Raw genomic sequence first — 21,929 nt, 5'->3', positions numbered from 1 at the left:
ACAACTAGAATAGTTAACCTCTAAGCCTGATCTAGCTTTGATTTGAGAATATATTCTACCTGCATCAAAGCACTTTTTCTACCTAAAGGCTAGTTTTATTACCTGTTACTAGGTAAATGACATGTGGTTTGAGGACATCTTCCTGTCAAGGTGTCTGCAACTTATTATGTAATAAACTTTTTAAAAGAAACCTTTGGAGTTTTTGGCCTCGTAATTATTTGCGGTTTCAAGTTCAGCTTTTATGGAGAATGTCCAAAAACAATAATTGGTAGCCAGAACGTTCTCACATGGCGAAGAAAGCAAAGTGAAGTCTAAGCCTAATATATCCCCTTAAGGATGAAACTTCAGTGTCATATTCACAAAATATCTTGGAGTTGTGAATATCTAAACTCTCAAAGTTAAAAAAATCTGACAAACCACAGGGATTTTTTTTGACTCACTGGCAGAAGTTATGCAAATTGGCATTTAATCATGCCATACTTAGCTACTGAAAAAAAATTATTCCTAATGTGTTTTTTTTTTCATGAAGTATCACCTTCTCTAATATAACTAACCCCAATTGGATTAATGTATAGACACTATGCAGCCATATAAAATTCTTTGGGCAAGTGCCTGTATTACAGATAGTTGATAATAATTGCTTGACATTGCGTTACGTGAAAGCTTTGGTAGGAGAAGATAATGAGAACTGCCTTGCGCTTAATGACCAAGGATGATGGAGTAGTTTCCCAGGGATGCTCTCACAAATTACCACAAACTTGGTGGGTTACAACAACAAAAATATATTAACTCACAATCTGGAGGCCAGAAGTCTGAAATCAAGGTGTTAGCAGGGCCCTGCTCCTTCTAAAGTCTGTAAGGGGAATTTTACCTTGCCTTTTCCAGCTTCTGCTAGCGCCAAGCGTTTCTTGGCTTGTAGCTGCATAATGCTAGTCTCTGTGTCAGTCTTCATGTGGCCTTTTTCTCTTCTCCTAGTCTTTCCTGTGGGTGTCTTTATTATTTTTTTAAGTTTGTATTAAAAAATATAGCTAACATATACAACATTATATCAGTTTCAGGTACACACCATAGTTGTTCAACAGGTATATACCTAAAGAAGTGATCACCATGATAATTCTAGCAACCATCTGACCCTGTACAACCTGGTCAGCTGTGCTGGGTGCTCCAGAAGTGTACCTTGTGTGAGTTGTATGTGCCCTCCTCTTATAGGTTAGCCTTGATTGCTGTTGGCACATCAGTGGGTGGGACTGACCCTCAGGCTGACTGGCTGTGGGGTTTGGCCATGTCCACAGCTTATCGGCTGCTGTGCAGGGGAGAGGGAGGAAGGGGGAGCCTACAAGAGACTCACTTCAGATCAAAAGACACACACAGACTGAAAGTAAAGGGATGAAAAAAACACATTTCATGAAAACAGAAACAAACAAAAGAGCTGAAGTAACAATATGTACACAAAGTCGACTTTAAAACAAAGGCTATAACAAGAGACAATAAAGAATCTGGTAATTCCACTTCTTGGGTATATCCAAAGAAATCCAAAATGCTACTTGGAGGGGACGTGTGTATCCATATGTTCATTGCAGAACTGTTTACAATGGCCAAGATGTGGAGGCAGCCTGGGTGTCCATTGACGGATGAATGGATAAAGAAGAGGTGGTACATACATACAGTGGAGTATTGCTCAGCAAGGGAAGGGAATGGGTTCTTGCCATCTGTGGCGATATGGATAGACCTGGAGGGCATTGTGCTGAGCAGAGTATGTCAGACAGAGAAAGACAGATGCAATGTGGTTTAGCTCATATGTGGAATTTAAATAAATAAATAAACAAACAAACAAAACAGAACAAACTTATAGATACAGAGAACATTTTGATGGCTGCCAGATGAGAAAGGGGTGGAGGGGGTGGGGGAAAAATGGAAGGGATTAAGAAGTACAGATTGGTTGTTACACAGTAGTCATGGGGATGTAGGGTATAGCATAAGGAATATAGTCAATAATACTGTTATAATTATGTGTGGTGTCAGGTAGGTATTAGACTAGTTAGGAGGATCATGTCTTAAATTATATAAATGTCTAACCATTATGCTGTACACCTGAAATTAATATAAAATAATATTGAGTGTCAACTATAATTGAAAAATTGAAAAGGGGGGAAGTTGAAGGGGAATAAAAGGTTCAAATTTTCAGGTATAAAACAAATAAGTGATGGAGATGTAATGTACGGCATAGGGACTATAGTCAACAATATTGTGATAGCATAGTACGGTGTCAGATGGTGGCTGGACTTATCATGGTGATCAGTTCTTTGATGTATTAATGCTGAATAACTATGGTGTACCCCTGAAACTAATATAAAATTTTATGTTAGTTACGTTTTAATAAAAATCTTTAAAAACAAAAACAACTATATTGGTATTTGTGACAAAGTGATAATTCTCCACCCCAATCTACTACCCCTCTGACATCATATATAGCTGTTACAATTCCATTGACTCTATCCCTTATGTTGTATTCCACATCCTGTGACCATATATATATTAAATTATAGTTGACATTCATTATTATTCAGCTTCAGCTTCAGATGTACACTGCAGTGGTCAGGCAGCTACCCCGTCCATGAAATGGTCTCCCTAATTAGACAATTGTCCATCAGATACCCTACAAAATCTTTGCAACACTATTATTTTTTATTTACTTTGTTTACTATTTATTTATTTTTTTTTTGCTCTTTCTTTTTTTTTTAATATTTCACAATATTCATTACAGCATTTTATAAGCCAGTGAGTTTTAGGAACTAAATACTATCAATTTTATTTTTTTAGTACTCAATTTTATTTTCATCCAAATTTATTTTTCCTAGACCTCTACTTTGCAAGTAACACAAGCAAATATATATATATCATTTAAGATTAATCACAAATCAACCACATTATACTGTTAAAAGTAAAATACATGGACTTTACGGAGAGTCCAGAACAGTCCTAACCAATAGAAATGTAGTGCAAGCCACATATGCAATTTAAAATTTCATGGTAGCCACATTGAAAAATTAAAGCAAAACTGTAAAACAAATTTTATTTGACATAGCAAAAGACATCATTTAAACATGTAATTAATATTAAAACAATGACTGAGATTTTTTACATTCCATTTGATTGTGCTAAGTCTTACAAATCTGATGTGTATTTTACACTTAATGCAGACCTGTCACATTTCAAGTGCTCAGGAGCCACCTCTGACTAGTGGCTTCTGTATTGAACAGCACAGGCCTAGAACTAGAACGTGCACTTCAGAGTTGTCTCGCCCAATAGGGGAGGAATCCAAGGTCACCACTTACCATCAGTCCCTGGTTCAGGGCTGCTACAGGGCTGTCAGGGGCTAAATTCTTTGGCATTCTGCTGGCCTGCAGAAAAAAGTCCTCCAGCAAAAGTTGGGGATGTTGGTAGATGGAATTGTAGCCTGTACAGGCTACAGTGATAAGACCCCAGAGGACAGGGGTAGAACCACCCATAGCCTACTACATGTCGTAATACCTTTACTCCAGTGCCTTGTTACTTATTAACAAAATACTCGCAACATACCTGGCACTGGTAAGTCAAGATAACATGGTTAAGTGTTCACTGGCCTAGAAGATCAACCCAAACTCTGACAATGAAGGTCTATAGGAGTCTGGATGCATCCTATGTATTCGACTTGGCTGCCACTCATTGTACTGCTAAGTAAGATATCCTTTTCCTGATCATTTCCACATTATTTCTTGTCACCTCCATCCCTTTATCTGTTGTTTATTTTTCTCTCTGCCTGGAATGTACTTCCTGTTTCTCTATCCACTCATTTGCTCCTCATTCTTTAAGATGTGGCTCAATTCCTAGCTTTTTCAGGAGACTTCTTAGGATACCTTCAGTCCACGGTGATTTCTTCCCCCGAATTTCTCTTACATGTGTTCCTTCAGCAGGACTTGTCTTAGTTTCATGGTGTATTTCCTTTACATCATAATCAGTTGGTACTTTGTGTTCTTATTTGGTACTTTGTGTTCTTATCCCTCATAGGAAGACATCAGATGAGCAACTATTTTTTTTTTTTTCATGTTTGTAAATTTAAGCTCTAATAGTTGAAAAACTGATAGTTGTCAACAAAGCACCAAGAAGGAGATTGCCCAATAAAGCTGCTGAAGGAGTCTGGAACCATCCTGAATGCCTCCACCAATTTCAAGGAAAATTATCAGGAGGGAAAAATAAGCACCTCAGATAGCTTTTGTAAAGAGGTGATGACACCTCCCAAAAGTCTAAATATTCTGAATGCTAAGAAGGCAAACACAATTTCATTTTTCTTATTATAGCCAAATAAGTCTTATGTGAATTTTATACTTTTTTTGTTGTATTTTTCTAGACTTTAGGACCAATGGGAACCGAGGCAGGAACACTGGACCAGGGGTTAGGAGGGCTGCCTGGATTTGCCACTCACAATCTGCAGAGCAGCCACAGGAAAGTGTTAACTTTTTGGCCTTTATCTGCAAACGGATGACTCTAATGGGCCCCCATCCAGTTGTCAAATTCCATTCCTGATTTTATGATGTCTACCTATTTTTTTATTATTATTAGTTCCAGGTGTACAAAACAATGTAATAGACATTTATACCTCTCACAAAGTGATAACCCCTCTCCCCCAATCTACTACCCCTCTGACATCACACACAGCTGTTACATTTCCATTGTCTCTATTCCTTATGATGTACTCCACCTCCTGTGAATATACATATATACATACATATATACATACATATACATATACATACATATATACATACATATGTATATATGTATACATATGTATATATGTATATACACATATGTATATGTGTGTATATATGTATATATACATATATATGTATGTATATATGTATTACATATATGTGTATGTGTGTGTATATATATATATATATTATATATATACAATTATTGACATTCAGTATTATTCAGCTTCAGCTTCAGGTGGACACTGCAGTGGTCAGGCACCTACACTGTCCATGAAGTGATCTCCCTAATGAGACAAGTGTCCATCAGATACCCTACAAACTCTTTACAACATTATTGATTATATTCCCCAAGCTGTCTTTCGTATCCCCGTGGCCATCTTGTGGTTACTGACTGTTTTCTAATCCCCTCACCGTCTCCCTCACCCCACCCCCCCGCCCATCTAGCAAGCCTCAGTTTTTCGTCTATGTCTCTGAGACTGTTTCTGATTAGTTTGTTCATTTATTCTATTCTTTAGAGTCCACATTTAAGTGAGATCATATAGTATTTGTCTTTCTCCGTCTGACTTATTTCACTTAGCATAATATTCTCTACATCCATCCATATCGTTGCAAATGGTAAGATTTCATTCTTCTTTATGGCCAAGTAATACTCCATTATATAAACGTACCACAGTTTCTTAACTCCGGGCATCACTGATTTACATTATTTTTTAATATTCCCCTTCCATCTGATCACACCTACATACACCCAAGTCCCCCCACTGCCACCATACACATAAATACCTTCCTATATACAAACACACAACAGTGTTCTTGACAGTGAGTAGGAGGTATCCAAGAAGCCCCAAGTGTAGGCCACCTACATTGGCTTCTTCTCAAAAAACCAACTTATATCTCTTCATTAGGTGTGCATATAGAGCAAAACCAATTTGCTACTCATTTTGATAAATGAAATAGTTCAGTGCAAGGGCTGAAGGGCTAAAGGTAATTATACGTGGATAAAGTATAGCAATGTGGGCTACCTATGTTGCTTTGCCTCTGCCAAGATTACCATGACTCTATCAGGGACCTCTGAGGCCAGGTAATGATTACAAAATGATCACCCATAATGATCACAAATGGGTCACAAAGACAGTTAGAGTTGGTGTCTGTGCTGGACAGCAGAGTATCAACTGCAAACTCTGTGTATAACTTCTGTCTCTCCCCAAATTTAACTGCGAATAGCTTACTGTTGATAGTCTTACTGATAACATAAATAGCTAATTAACACATATTTTGTATACATATTATATACTGTGTTCTTACAGTAAAGTAAGCCAGAGATAAGAAAATGTTATTAAGAAAATCATAAGGAGAAAATACATTTATACTATTTATTGAAAAAGTGGATCCAAGCAATTCAAACTCATGTTGTTCAAGGGTCAATTGTATATATATATGTCAAATGCCTGACTTTTAGTAGGCTTTCAATTAGTGATAGTTACTATTGTTATTATTTCTTTTTCTTTTCTTCTTTTTTTTTTTTTTTTGACAAGACAGGAGCTTTATTTGCATAATCTACATCAGGTATTGCTGGAAGGGAAAAAAAAAAAGGCCTTTTCTCTCACACCTGTTACTGAAATGTAAATTAGCACACGTGCAAATCAAACAACACTCTTGGCAAATGACTTTTAGCCCCTATTTTAGTTATGATCATCAGGGAGATAAAACCTTTTCCTAAGTCCCTCAGCTGGCGGTGTCAGTGTGCCCCTCAATGGTACTGTGCCACTCTGGAAAATATGCCTTCAGGTTCCTTCCAGGCCCCTAAGGCAGCAGCAAATCCTTCTTGTCGCCTTCTTTTGGCCAAGGCAGCCAAAGATCTAAAAGTCTTTGGTTCATAGATGGCTAGATCGGCAAGCACTTTCCTGTGGAGCTCCACCTGACACTTAACTAGGTTGACGATGAACGCTGGGTACTTCGGGCCGTGTTCTTGGGAGGCAGCTGTGATCCGATTAATCCAGAGCGTCCTCACGTTCTTCTTCAGCCTCCGGGCTTTCGTGCATTTCACAAACGCTCTCGTCACCGCTCTAACGGCCAGCCTGTCGCACCGGTTCTTCCTTCCCCGGAAGTGCCGCGCGTGCTTCGGCACCTCCTGGACACGCCAGCAGCGGCGGGTGAGGCGGCTCCGCAGCCAGAGCTGCGCGGTGAGGACCATGGCCCAGGCCCGGGCCCGCATCTCCGCTGAACGACGCACGCCTGTTACTATTTCTAATAGTGTTGCGCTGTTGCTGTTATAGCAGGAAGTATAATATGGAAAATCACATGTTGAATGTTATCAGTGTGGCCATTCAAAATAGATAATTCGTGAGGGGGGTAAAGAGGGTTTTTATTCCACAACACAAATTTCTTTCTGTTTTTAAAAGTATAAAGTATTACTATATTTCTATGTTTTTCTTTACTCGTAACGATACAGCCTGAATGGCAGAACATTTTCTTCTCTATCGCACTTGGAGGTGATGAAATGTACATTTTCATTTAACAGCACCTACTTCATTCCTAGAAAACTCAATTTTCTGTTACAGTATTCGTACAATTAACTTTGTGCTCAAGTAGACAACACTTGCTCTGTGGCATATTCTGTACTGAGCTACATTTTTTACTCAGTCTCAATTTCTACAAAGCACAAGAATTTTCCTTCAAATACTGTACAATATTTTTCATTCTGATAGATTTCACATTACTAGTATGAAAAATTACTAATGAACGTTGAACACACTGAAAGTAAAGGCAGCATTGATGAGTTTTTTCTTTAATTTCTCACGTATCTGAGTTCAGGCTTGTCAAATCATAATCACATGTATTGGTTTGTGATGTAGTTTTATTAGCTTAATATATCCTGTAGCTAATACCTTGGACCATGGCAAAGAAAGAAAATCAATCAGCAAGTAAGTTTTCATCATCACAGCAATATTCAATAAGAAGCTGTTCACATTTGATGAATTTAGAATCAAATATTCAGCATTCCAGAATACTGATTTTAAAATCCAGCAATCACTCAGGCAGTTTAGAAATGTGACTTTCTGGTTAATTTAGTATTTTGATGAACTATTTATGTGCGTATAGATTGATTATTTAAAAATAAAATATATTCCATACCGAAACCACATTGGACATAAACAAAGCTTTCCAGTATGAGACTTGGTTTTTCTAAAGAGTTTTGAGTCAATCAAAGTGTACCACATTAACAGATATACACACACATACATATACATGTACATAATATACATATATATCTTCATACATGTAATTTAGTCAAATAGTTATAAATTATATCAACTAATGCATAAGAAACATTTGACAAATGCAACACCTTTTCACAATAAAAACAACTCAACAAACTTGGAATATAAAAACCTCAACATACTAAAAGCCGTATATGAAAAACTCACGCATATGAAAAACTCATAGCTAACATTATACTCAATAGTGGAAGACTGAAACCTTTTCCTCTAAGATAAGGAAGAGGACAAAGATGCCCACTTTTGCCATTTCTATTTGACATAGTACTTTCAGTTCTAGCCAGAGTAATTAGGCAAGGAAAAGAAAGAAAAGCACCCAAATTGGAAAGGAAGAAATTCGCAAATGACATGATCTTATACTTAGAAAACCTGAACAACTTTATAAAAAATAAAAAGTTAGATCTAATCAATGAACTTAGCAAAGATTCAAAAAACAAAATCAACATACAAAAATCAGTTGTTTCTATACACTAAAAATGCACAATTTGAGAAGGGAATTAAGAAAACAATTTCATTTGTAATATCATCAAAAGTAACAAAATACTTAGGAATAAACTTAACCAAAGATGTGAAAGACTTGTACACTAAAAACTATAAAACATTGCTGAAAGAAAAAACACACAAATGAATGGAAATACATCTCGTGTTTATGGATCAAAATTCTAACGGCTTTTTTTTTTTCAGAAAAAGAAAAATGCATCTGAAAATTCATATAGACCAACAGAATAGAATAGACAGCCCAGAGATAAACCCTCACAATATATGGTCAAGTGATTTTCTACAGGGTTCCAAGACCATTTAATGGGGAAGGGGCAGTCTATTCAGCAAATAGTGTTGTGAAAACTAGACATTCACATGCAAAAAAATGAAATAGGACCCTTACTTGTACTATATAGAAAATTAACTTGAAATGGATCAAAGACCTAAATATAAGAGTTAATACTATAAAACTTTCAGAAGAAAGTATAGAGGAAAAGTTGATGACATTGGATTTGGCAATGATTTTTTTGGATATAACACTAAAAGCACACAGAACAAGGAGAACAAAAATAGGTCTCTTGAACTTTATCAAAGTTAAAAACTTTTGTGCAACAAAGAACATTATCAACAGAGTGAAAAGGCAACTCACAGAATGGGAGAAAATATTTGCAAATCATGTATCTGACAAGGGATTAATATCCAGAAGATATAAAGTACTCATACAACTCAACAACAATTACCTAAGAGAAAAAGATGGGCAAAGAACTTGAATAGCTATTTCCAAAGATCTACAAATGGCCAAAAAACACATGAAAGATGCTCAACATCACTAATCAGCAAAGAAAAGCAAATCACACCACAATGAGCTGTAACTTCACACCCATTAGAATGGCAATTATAAAACCAAAACAAAAGAAAAGAAAAATCCCAGGAAATAACAACTGTGTCAAGATTGGGGAGACATTGGAATCTTTGTGCATTGCTGATGGGAATATAAAATATTGCCAGCAGTTGTGAAGAACAGTATGGTGGTTCTTCAAAAAATTAAACATTTAATTATCATATGATTGAAAAAGACACTCTCCTTGACCAAACTTTAATTAGGCTTCCCAGAGCCCTCTTCTGACTAGGTCTTGCCCTGGACCCTGTCTTCAGTTGGTTTAGTCTGGTTATAGAAAGAATCCTGACAAGTCAGTTCAGAGGAAATCCCTCACCCATGATATCTGTTCAAGTTCCTAATCCCCAACTCTTGATATTAGGATGGTGCAAAAGTAATTGAGGTTTTTGCAATTTTTAACCTTTTAAACCACAATTATTTTTGCGTCAACCTAATAATTGATCCACCTAGTTCTGCCTTCAGCAAGAATCCTGTTAAATCATTTTAGCGTGAATTCCTTTGCCCTTGATGGTTCCTCTTGGTAATTTTCCATCCACTGACCCCTACTCAGCTAATCTGCCGATTAGCTATAAATAAATTCCCAAATTTCTTTGCCCGGTCTCTCTCCCTTATTGTGGTAGTCTTGATATCTATCAAAATAGTCTTGAATAAACTCTTCCTTACTGGTGAGAATTGTCAGAATATTTTTTTCTTTAACATGATCCAGAAATTATATACCCAAAATAATCAAAAGTGGGGATTCAATCGATATTTGAACATTCATGTTCATAGCAGCATTATTCACTATAACCGAAAGGTGGAAACCACCCAAGTGAACATTGATGGATGGATGGATAAACAACATATGATATAAAAAACTATATTAAAATTGTAATGCTCAATATATACCAATAGCAAAAGATGAATACAAGTCATGTGTATACATTTTTTGGCACTATATATATACATACACATATTCACAATGGAATATTATTTAATCTTAAAAGGAAAGGAAATTCTGACATATGCTATTATATGAATGAACCTTGAGGACATTGTGCTAAGTGAAATAAGCCAGTCACAAAAGGACAAATACTGCATGATTCCACTTATATGAGGTACCCATAGTAGTCAAATTCATAGAGACACAAGTAGAATGGCAATTTCCAGGGACTGAGGACAGGTGAAAGAATGGGAAATTACTGTTTAGAACTTAATACCACTGAAATGTACACTTAAAAATGTTTAAAATGCTAAATATTATGATATATATATTTTTTGCCACAATAAAAAATGTATGACTGAAATTCTCAAGTGAAAAACTGTAATTCTTAACATGTGGGCTTCTTTTACAGTTCATAGTATCATAATATGGTTCCAACTTATTTAGTATGTGTTCCTTATTCAGCTGATGCCATGGTATAAATTTAAAAAATGAATGTGTGGTCAAAATTCACTTCCAAGCATTGCCTCATCTTTTTTTTTTTTTTTTTTAAGTTTAATTCTTTATCATGTATCACTTCTAAACATTTCAGAGCTGAGTAAGCTGGGATTCCTTTTTTTGCCCTCTATTTTAATACTGCGATTGTTTGAATATTTGAAATTTTCTTAAATAAATATAAAAGCCACTCTTTCTTTATAAAATAATTTTAAAGTATACTTGACTCCCAAGAGTAATTACTGTAACTGTATTAATAGGTCTGGATTTGACGAGGAGAACAAAAATAGGAAATTACAGTGAATCCATTTAGAGGGCTGGAAATCTTATCGTCTGTTCTAAGAAGGACCCATCCATTCCAGGAAGATGGCCCTTTATTATTTTATTCACTTTTCTAAGACTCTCAGTAGAAATAGTCTATTCTATTTCTTAATAATACTATTCCTGGTTCAAATTGCCCATGTTTAACAATATGCTCTTTATTAAATTCATTCTCTCTTACTTTTCCTACTAAGGAAATAATACAGTCTGTCCCAATAGCGCATGTTTCTCTAAAAGAAATGTGCTCGAATCTGTTTAGGGGAATTGTGCAATTTTAAAGAGGAAGCCATGTGTATTCAATCTGCGATTTCCCCTAGGATATTAATGTTTTGAAGTAAGCAGGGCCAAACTTTCTCTGAAAGAGAATCATTATCAATATGTGAAGAATGAAGGGGGAAGTGAAGAACTTAAATCCTGTTCCTTGATGGCTGGTTTAGTGGCTATGCTTTGCACACATTTAGCTATTTGTAAAACTAAGTGTGCAAATGGAAATTTTTCAAAAACATTTACTCTTGTGGTTTAAAAACTAAAGAGTGGTTGACTAAAGAGTCTAAACCCTAGATTAATTTATTTTTTGATGAAACTGGTCTTGAAAAATAAAGACGCTCTTTAATCCACCTCCCTGAGGAAAAACTCTGAGCTGAGAATAAAAGGCTGCAAAGGGTGGGGTTGCCAATGGTGATGTAATGTGTTGAGATTTTATTAGGATTTTAATCATTTTTGTTAGTGTTCTGGTTGCAAATAAGAATGCCTGTTAGCGGTCTACCTCTAAGCCCTATTTTTCCAATAAGCCCTATTGGTGTCCCAGGGCTTTCTGGACAGAAATCCAGGTATTTCTGGAACAGACATATTGTTATAGCAGAAACATCTAGTACCTAATATTTTTTGAGGATTATTCAAATCTTTGTACAAATGTTCTCATTTAATCCCTAATATGAGTTTTTTGAGTTCAGTATAATTATGTCCATTTTTAAGGACATTTTACTGTGGTTCAATGGTATTTTTTTGCAAGAATAGTACAAAGAACTCCCATATATCTTTCAGTTACCAAAAGGTAACATATATCACCTTAGTTTTTTCATTCTCTTTCTCTCAGCTTTTACAAATAAGTTTCAGATACGACTGGTCCCCTTTACCTCTGAATATTTCAGAGTAGATTTCTTAAAAGCAAACATAGTCTCTTACATAATGACAGTATAATTAAAGTCAGGAAATCAACATTGATACAGTAATATTATCTCATTCAAATTGCCCAATAATGTTATTTATAGCATAAGAAAAATAAATTACATTTAGTTGTCACGTGGCTATAAACTCCTTCAATCTAGAATTGCTGTAATTTTCCTTTGTCTCACAATTTTCACACTTTAGACAAATATAGGCTAATTCTTTGTTCAAATGTCCTTAGATATGAATTTGTCTGATGTTTCCTCACAATTATGTTCAGATTATGATATTTTGCCAGAAATTTCCAATGATGGTTTATGTTTCTATCAAAGTTACACAGCTAATTAACATGTCTGTGTAACTAACAAAGTTATACAAAGTTACACAAACCAGTATTTGAACTTGAGTGAGAATCCAAAACCTCTGTTCTCAACCTCCATTCATAACATCATGGATAATTATGAAATTTCTCATATAGTAGCTTTAACAAAGCTTCAGGATTTCTATAAATATCACTGAAGATTTGCTCTAGACTCTGTCACGTAATAGATGTAAGAGCAGGGAAATCAAATGGCATCATAATATAGACCTCTTATAGGAAGTACATGCTCATTATCTATTATGTGGGAAATGCAATTCAAAAATTTGGATCAATAGAAAACTCTATCAAAGTCTATTTTCTTTGTCTTCGATTATCAGTTTTATGACTCCTTACTTTACTTGCTTATTTGGTGCCTGTCTTGTTTCCTTGCCATAAAAATTTGTTACACAGTATGAAAGGGGCAATTTGATTCTACAATATTTCAATTTACACTGGTCATTTTCTAGAGAACATACTATAAACGTTATAATCAAACTCCCCTGCATCCGAGAAATTAAACTCCTAAAAGCTTTGCATAAAGGTAGTGATTTCCATGCAATATCCTGCTCTTCTAATTATTTCAAAATCCAAAAAATTAGCAAAGTGATTGAAAAAAATAGTTGTATCAGTCAATATTAATAAGGAAAGCTCAATATTTTCAAAACTCTACACATCTTGGGCTAATTTTTCTAATGTCCCTATTACAATGTAAATTGAAACTTAAAGAAACAATCAATCGATATAAATTATCACTGATGTATTGTTCATGAATATATTTCAATGCAAAAATAAGTTCTACGAATAGAAACTTAAATTTATCCTGGATACCCTTTATTTTAAAATTTCAGTCTGCATAATTTTTCAAAATCACAATTGACTTGATTTTGACTGATAAAAGTAAAAAGTCCCTGAAATAAGCATAGCTTTTCAGTATAAATTGGTATTGCGCGTAAATGAATAAATATATATATATATATTTGACTTAAATATGATTTAAATATGTTTAAATCTATTACTGTACTAGTATAAGAATTGTACCATATTTCAGATATCACCACCATTCATTTTCAATACCAAAGTCCTGAAAAATACATGGCCCATGGAGAAGAACTATGGACTATTTTATTTAATACAATGGTTTCAAAGATGTGGGGTTAGCTCATTAGTAGGTCATGATCAGTGAAATGTTTGTTTTAGAGTGCGTGCGTGTATGTGTGTGTGAAGACATATCAAAGTGTGTGTCTCTTTTGTATGCTGTGTGGAAAGGGAAAATAACTTTTTTAACTGTGACACCGTCAAAGAAAGCTTGAAAGCCACTAGTTTACTCAGTATTTTGTCCAAACGTGTTCTTCACTGTTTTTTCCTACATATAACAAATGCAATGTATTTTATTTTTCATTAACTTTCTTTTTTTCTGCCCATACTACTAGCTGCTTCTAGGGCCCTTTCCACAGTCTCTACCCGCCCTCCTCCAGGTATACACACAGGAGTATTCACCTAGGAATAGCACCTCCCCTTTACCCCAGCTTTCTCATAAAATTAAAGCAGTTTCAGCCAGTTGGACAAGGTGTTCTTTATTTCAGCGATTAGAGTTCTTCCTTCCATTAGTAATGATCCTAAGTTCTTTTCTATCTGTTGAAATTTGCCTAAAGAAAAGGTAAATTTGTCTAATTTGCTGTCATTATATATTGAGTTCCTAACCCATAGTATGAATTCTGTAAGTATTTGTTAAATAAATAAATGGCTATTACAGACCTGCTAACGAGAGTGATTGGTCGTATCTTCTGTTACAAAATGGCCTTCCTAAAATATCCCTCTCACACAAATTGTTTAATCTGATTCTCAGATGACTAAACGTATCCTCCGCTGAGATGGTACAATTTAGGGCTAAAGGAGGTAGAGGGAATCTCTTCCTGATTGAGATTACAACAGGGTTGGCTGCAAATGAAATCCAGCTAGCAAAAATATTTTGGTTGTTTCACACATTTTAATCAATGTCCTATATTTAGGCATTGGAAATTCCCACATTTTCAGCTTGTCTTACAAAATCCTAAGATCTGGCAACACCAGACTCATAGTTAGATGGAGCTGGGGTGGCAGATTCATTTGTGGGTGGGTTGTGTGTGTAAATCTGTTTTTGGTTGTCTCCCTTCATAGTCTGTGAGTTCCCAGAATCCTCATATCATGTTTTTGTTTTTGTTTTAGATATATATAGAATGAGTGCATAAATTATATATAGAATGAGTATAGATATATATAGAATGAGTGCGTAAATTGTACATAGAATGGGTACAGATATATAGAGAATGAGTGCATAAATTATATATAGAATGAGTATAGATATATATAGAATGTGTGCATAAATTATCAGTGGGCCACAGTGCTTAAGGTCATTTTTGAAGACGGCTTCAATAACCATAAGGTTCAGTTCTCTGTTCTCTCCCTCCCTGCATCTAGAGTTTGTTCCACAGAAATCTCATCTAAGCTCACGTTTCAGATAGCATCTCTATCATAAAGCTAAATTTTCAAGCCTGGCCTGTCTCCTGGATTCTAATCAGAAATCTCTAACTGTCCCTCAACAACTCAGACTGTGTCAAGAGCTTACTCTGTTATCTAGCCAAAACATACTTTCCAACTGACTGCCCAATATTTTTAATGCTACCATTATCCTCCCATGCACATAATCTTGAAGCCTTAGCAATTTTAGATTCCTCTTCCTCCCTCGCCAGCCATATTCAGTGAGTTATTAAGTCTACTTTATTCATTCTTCAAAATATTAAATGTCTCTATTTTTCTCTTTTCCTGCCTCTATTCAAGGCCAAATTTTATCATCATGATAAACACTTAATTGCTCTCGTTGCCTCAAGCTTTTCAGTATAGATTTATGTATAATACTAACAAATATTTATCAAATGTTCACTGCTATCTTAGGAGTTAGGGAGCACAGCAATGAACAGAAGTGACACAGTCCCTCTTCTCATGAAATTTGTAGCCAGTGAGGGACACAGCAAACACAGATATAATCATATAATGTCAGATAGTAATAAATTATAGGGGGAAAAAACAGAGTGAGTTAATAGGGAATGATGAATTAGAGGTACAACTTTTTTTTAATAATTGTAATTCTTTTAACATTTAAATTCATATGCAATTAAAGAGAATTTATTGCTTATAGTTTCCCAGATTAAACTTCCTAAAACATTTCACATTATGCTATTTCTCAGTTCAAACACATTCAACAATTATTCATCTGTAAAACAAGTGAAATATAATCCAAAACAGTTAGCTCAGGATTGCTTAATCTGGCCCCAGCTATTTTTTCTAGACTTCAGTCTATGAACACAAAACTCTAGACATTTGATTAACTTTCTGGCCTTATGTTTTTCTACTGTATTTGTTGATTGCCATTCTACAGCTTTCCGAAGCACCCCTGTCCTTCAGATCCCATTGCAAAAGCCCCTCTCCTTTCTCCCTGCTCTAGGTCATCCAGTAGGACACAATCTACCACCTCGTAATTAACTTTGTGGTAATATTTTATCTTCCCAGGTGAATAGCACACTTTTGAAAGACAACTGTCTGATGTTACTTTGCACTCTTTGTAGTACCTTACAAAGTAGTTGGCATACAAACGTGTTTGTTGAATAAGAGTTGACCAACTAATTACCTACGTTGACCCCATTCAGTCTCTGTGGCTCCAACTGGGCACATGCCCACATCATCTGCTCTTTTCTTTTGGTGATATTAAGTCTATACCTGAGACAGAATCATCACGTGAATTGTCCCCTTGAATAAGTCTTCCATTGCCCCTCTTGAAAGCAGTATGTCACTGTAATCCAAATAGATCTGATACCATTTTATGTCTAGGATGAAATGTTTTATTCGGATGTTAACTTTCCACACTTGCCACAAGGGCGCGCAGCAATTCTTTTTTTCCAGGAAACAGAATGACTCCACACTTTCATTCTTCTACATTTGCCACCCCAATATTTTGCTCTCCCCCTTATTTGTTCCCATTAATTTTTCTATTTTTGTTTTTTCTTTTGCTTAGTTGTGTTTCCCACAACTAAAGGGAATTTCCTTCTTTACCTTAAAAAGGAAATGTTATTTTAATTTGTTTGATTCTATTTCTTTAGTCACGAATAGTTTAATTTCTACTCAGATTCTTAATTCCCTGTTTATAAAGAGGTGGGTGTCTAAAATAGCACCAGTACTTTGAGAAAATACTTATTAGAAACAACAATGCAAGGGGAAACCAAAAATTATCTTTCAATCAATATCTGACATGGACAGCAGGTAACATATATTTTTGTTCCTCAGTTTACCTAAAGTATCGAGAGAAGATAAGTATTTAATACTTACTAAATGTGAAAAGTTTGTGTTTTTTTAATTTATTGGGGTGACAATTGTTAGTAAAATTACATAGATTTCAGGTGTACAATTCTGCATTACATCATCTATAAACCCCATTGTGTGTTCACCACCCGGAGTCAGTTCTCCTTCCATCACCATATATTTAAAAAGGTTTTTAACTAAAACTGAGTATGCCAATATTGTACACATACAATTACGTGTGTGCGTGTGTGTGTGTGTGTGTATATATGAAATATATGAACTATATCTATTTCATAAAAATATATATGAAATAGAGCTTCTATTTCATATATACGTATATATATATTTCTGCTTAGCTCTGTGTATATATATATGTATGTGTGTGTATATATATATATATATATATATATATTCCTGCTTAGCTCTAATATTCCTGCTATATATTCCTGCTAGCTCTATTTCATATATATATAATATATATAATATAATATACATATAATATATATAATATATATAATGTATAATATATATAATATATATATATGAAATAGAGCTAGCAGGAATATTAGGAATATTCTGGATCAAAATCTTTTAGTTTATAGATAAGGACATTAAATCACAGAGGGGTTAAATGATAAACTGATCTAGTTCAACGGCTCAGTCAGGTTCAATGCTCTTTCTGTGAAGTTCTATTGTATCCCTTGCGATCATAATGTAAAACCTGGCCTATAGTTTAAAAATAGAGTTAAAATAGTTTTTTCACAAGTTGGACAATATTACGCTAATCATTATAAAACTGTTGTTTTGGGTTCTGAATACTACGAAAAAACACCTTATGCCCACACATAATACTAAATGTTACCTTGCCATTGTTAAAGTTATTCAAGCAGATTTATCTGTGCTGATTTGGAGGCTCAGATTAAGTGAGAAAACAAGTTACATAATAATAACAACAGAAACAAGAACAATAATACTATGTAGCATGATTTCTATTTATATAAAGAAAACTATATATGTAAACGCATGGATAAATTCTGTAAGTGTATACAGTCAAAATTGTTAACCATGATACTTTGGGAAGAGAGGGAGAAAAGAGCAGGTAAAATGCTTTCTAAGGAGGCTTTCACTTTACTTTGCATTTATTTCCATAATATTTGAGTTTTTACAACAAACATGCATAACTTCTGAATTTATGAACATTTAAAAGGCAAAACTTTCAATTATAAAAGGAATCACCACATTAACTATGGGAAGAAAATGTTACTTTTATGAAGAGCCATTGAACTTAACGATAAAAAAAAAACACCAAAAAACAAAAACAAAGAAATCCATTATTTTCCCACTGAAAATACAGTTAGTCAGTGATTAACCAGCATAATAATAAGAGTTCAAAATTCATTCCTACTGGTGTGTCTGTATTGAATTATGGCTAACAAAGAATGGACTTGTTTTGCAGGAGTGATTAAAAATACTCATGAGCTACTTCCTAATACATCAACTACATTAAATCTACTCTTCACTACAGTGAATGTCTTGAAGAAATAAAGGTATTTAAGTTTTATTATTGCTCAGTGTTCAGACTCAGAAGTTTTTTCCCCTCCACTAATAGTTCACCCATGGGAATGGTCAAGCCTGGGGAAGCTATTTCTAAGCAGCCCTCTACATATAGACTTCTTACTAGAGTCTCCATATGTTACACTAATCCCCTGTCAGCTTTGCTTATTAAAATGTAATTATATTAATACAATTCTTTTACTTAAATTGAGTGCCATAGTTTCTCCTTTCCTAAAATTAGAACACAGGAAAATAATTCTGAACCCTTTATAGGTTTCTTGTCTTTTCTATGATTTTGATATCTTTTATTAAAGGGGAACATTTATTCACTCCCGTCCTCAACTCCTCACATGTCCATAAAGGAAATGGTAGTCAGTCTCAACTCTCTGACTTAAAACAATATTAGACAAACACTTCTCGTCCTTCTTTCTACCTGGCCAATTCTCCCTTGGATGAAGGAGTAGCTTATCTCATTGGTGAATTTGGTGAGAATCTGGCATTCATCAGTGCCAGGTTTCTCCATTGGATGAGATGATTGCTGTTGAAGTCCTTGTTCGTGAATGGCCCCACCCTGTGTCCACTGTTCTTTTTCTCTTGGAGTGGTTTGTCCTCAAGTGAAACGTGTTTTCCTCCTGCAGGTCTTCTGTGTCCATTTGGTAGCTGCCTATAGGGAGTGTCTGTCAATCCCTAGTTTCTCCGACTTAGATTGGAGAGATCAAATCCCAGTGAAAGGAAGCCCTATGATGTACTTAAGTCCAGTATTTTCAGAATGATCCTGATTCTGGACTTTGATCCTCATTTATCTCCTTGGGTTGCTTTAAAATTGTTTATGACCCATAGGGGAAGATGTGCATGTCACTGGCATTCTTTTTTGAACTCTGGAACTTTTTTGAACTCTTTTGAACTCTTTTTTAAGGTCTCCCAAATACATCCAAGTGTCTAATATTTATCCGCTCTTAGGCATCTTAAAGTGACTTTAAAATTGATACATCCAAATAGCTCGTAATCGCTTCTCTTGGGTAAAAATAAGCAAAACACTGGTTGTCTACCTTAGCAAATGACATTGCCTTCTCTCTAGTTCTACAAGCGAGAAACCAGAAGCCGTCCCGGACTTCTCTTCTCTCTCATTTCACATATACAATTGATCACACTTCTCTCCATTTCCACCACCATCATCTTGTTCTAAAAGACCTTCATTTGCCATTGCTGCATAGCTGGTCTACCCACAGTTCTCAGGACTCTGTTCAATGAGCTCACCATGTTCTCTCCAGAAGGTATCTTTTCCAGGCCATTGATGGCATTCTATTCTCTTTCAATAAAGACAAAACTCCTAGCATAGCCTATAACAGGGGTCAGCAAACTTTTCCTCTAAGAGGATAGATAATAAATATTTTAGGATCTGTGGGCCGTACAGTCTCTGTTGCAACTTTTCTAACTGTTATTGTAATGAAAAAGCAGCCATGGACAGTATGTAAACATATTATGCTGTGTTCCAATAAAACTTTATATGTAAACACAAGTGATGGCTGGGTTTGGCTCATGGACCTCTGTCCTATAGTATTCTGCATCTCGTAACCTTATTCACTGCTCTATTCTCTTGGAATATCCCCACTGCCATTGTCATTCCAATGACTCGTACTTCATGTTTTTTTTGCTTTTCATATTCTTTCCCACCATAGAGTGTTCACAAATGTCCTTCTCTATGCCTGGCATATTTTTCTATCAACTTTTCACCTGGTTAGTTATTACTCATTCTTCAGACCTTGGTTCAAACCCACTGACTCACGGAAGCCATCTCTGGCCTCCCCAACTTTGTATTGTCTCTCGTAGACTTGTAGACCCTTCCTCCAGAGCACCTGTCACCAGTCAAGTGACAATTCTTGTCCTGCAAGTATCAAGTAATGTTAGTTCCCTCCACTTCTTCACCAAACTATGGTAATATCTACCTTTGCTGATCATTGCATCCCCAGGACCCAGTGCCCAGCACATAGTTGGCACTCAGTAAATTTTTTTGGCTGACTGACTAAATGAATGAACGCCTAGGTGAAATATTCCCACTCCCACCACCACCAGCCTCCAACATCATATTGTGACCTGTGCCTATTTTCTCAAGTCCTCCCTTCATAAATTGTTTCTAACAATATTTCTTTCTCCCTTTTCCCATATCAATCTCTCTTCTTCTGTGCACTTGCTGCTAACTTACATCTTTGTCCTTTGCACGTGCCAGTCTTTAATGATGGGTGTTCTTCTAGCCTTCCTTTGGTCTCCAAATGCTCATGTCACAGATTTTTTAAATATGTCCAGCCAAAAATCTCCTGGAACACACGAGTAGTAGAAGACAGTTGCTTTTATTGACTTGTTACAATGAGGAAGACCACGCTCTCTGGGAAACCACAAGGGCATCTCAGTAGAAGGAGGTGAAAAAAGACTTAGAGGATTTGAACATGTGTTTGGTAATTTGGGGAGAATTCAAGGAAGCAGAGCTTTTGCTCTGGATTGGTAGCTGCTACTAGGAAATGAGGATAATTCCTTGATTGGGCAACTTAATAATTCTTTTCTAGGAGGTCGAGAGGAATGGGGTATAGCCTAACTTGTAGTTAGTCAAAAGGCAGTGGTTACTCATTGTAGTCAGAATAGGGTAATCATTGGTTTTTTTGTTTTTGTTTTTATCATTTGGACAATGTTCTTATTTCTGTCTGTTGAGACATGATTACAGAAGATTCTTGTTTTGGCCTTGATCTCACAAAGTTATGGGGCTTTGTCTGGTTTTGACATTCTTTGAAATTATTTATGCTCAACAGAGAATACCACAGCCTACCTGTGAGTGGCAGGTCAGCTCCTCACAGTACCAGGGGCTTATGCAGTGCCAGGTAGCTCCTGGATTTCAGAAGCTGCTGTTCTGTTTTACACAGTGAGTCTTCCCAGGGAAGAGTAGGTGCACGTGAAGGGTTCCCCCACACACAAAGGCTCTCTGTGCCCAGTTCTGTGCCTGGTAGTCTGTATCTGAGCAGGCTGACCTTGGCCAGCATGTAATAGAATTTCAAGAGTGAATACTTTTGTTTATCTTTTTTTCATTTTGTCCTAGTTGAAAAGTCACATTAACTTATGAAATTAGATAAATAAAATTCCTCACTTATTGAAAAATGCATGGCATTCCTTGGCCTGCGCTCACTATCATAATCACAGATAAGAAGAAATTGAAAGCACAACATCCCTCAATAATGTCTCCCAAATACATCTTAAAAAAGAAAAAAAATCTCTTGAGTAATTTTGCCAAAATCACCTATACGCTATCAACTGAGAAGACAAATACCTGGATTTTGGAAAAGAGCCAATCCACTAGCATTAATTATTGGCTGTAGGTATT

At 35.5% G+C, this 21,929-nt stretch overlaps 2 protein-coding genes across 4 annotated transcripts in view; both read right to left on the bottom strand.

The window, feature by feature from the left end:
• The window catches only part of LOC117032390 (cytochrome P450 1A1), an 88,154-nt gene that overhangs the window by 57,211 nt on the left and 9,014 nt on the right, over positions 1-21,929 (bottom strand). The window lies entirely within an intron of this gene.
• Positions 6,418-6,969, bottom strand: LOC117032022 (39S ribosomal protein L20, mitochondrial-like). Its single transcript, XM_033123142.1, has one exon. The coding sequence runs from the start codon at positions 6,967-6,969 to the stop codon at positions 6,505-6,507; it is 465 nt and encodes a 154-aa protein (XP_032979033.1). The 3' UTR covers positions 6,418-6,504.

Source organism: Rhinolophus ferrumequinum, chromosome 12 (genome assembly GCF_004115265.2).
Source record: "Rhinolophus ferrumequinum isolate MPI-CBG mRhiFer1 chromosome 12, mRhiFer1_v1.p, whole genome shotgun sequence".
In the NCBI taxonomy this organism is placed as follows: domain Eukaryota; kingdom Metazoa; phylum Chordata; class Mammalia; order Chiroptera; family Rhinolophidae; genus Rhinolophus; species Rhinolophus ferrumequinum.
The sequence above is the reverse complement of the archived record's forward strand: the minus strand, read 5'-3'. Positions and strand labels throughout refer to the sequence as shown.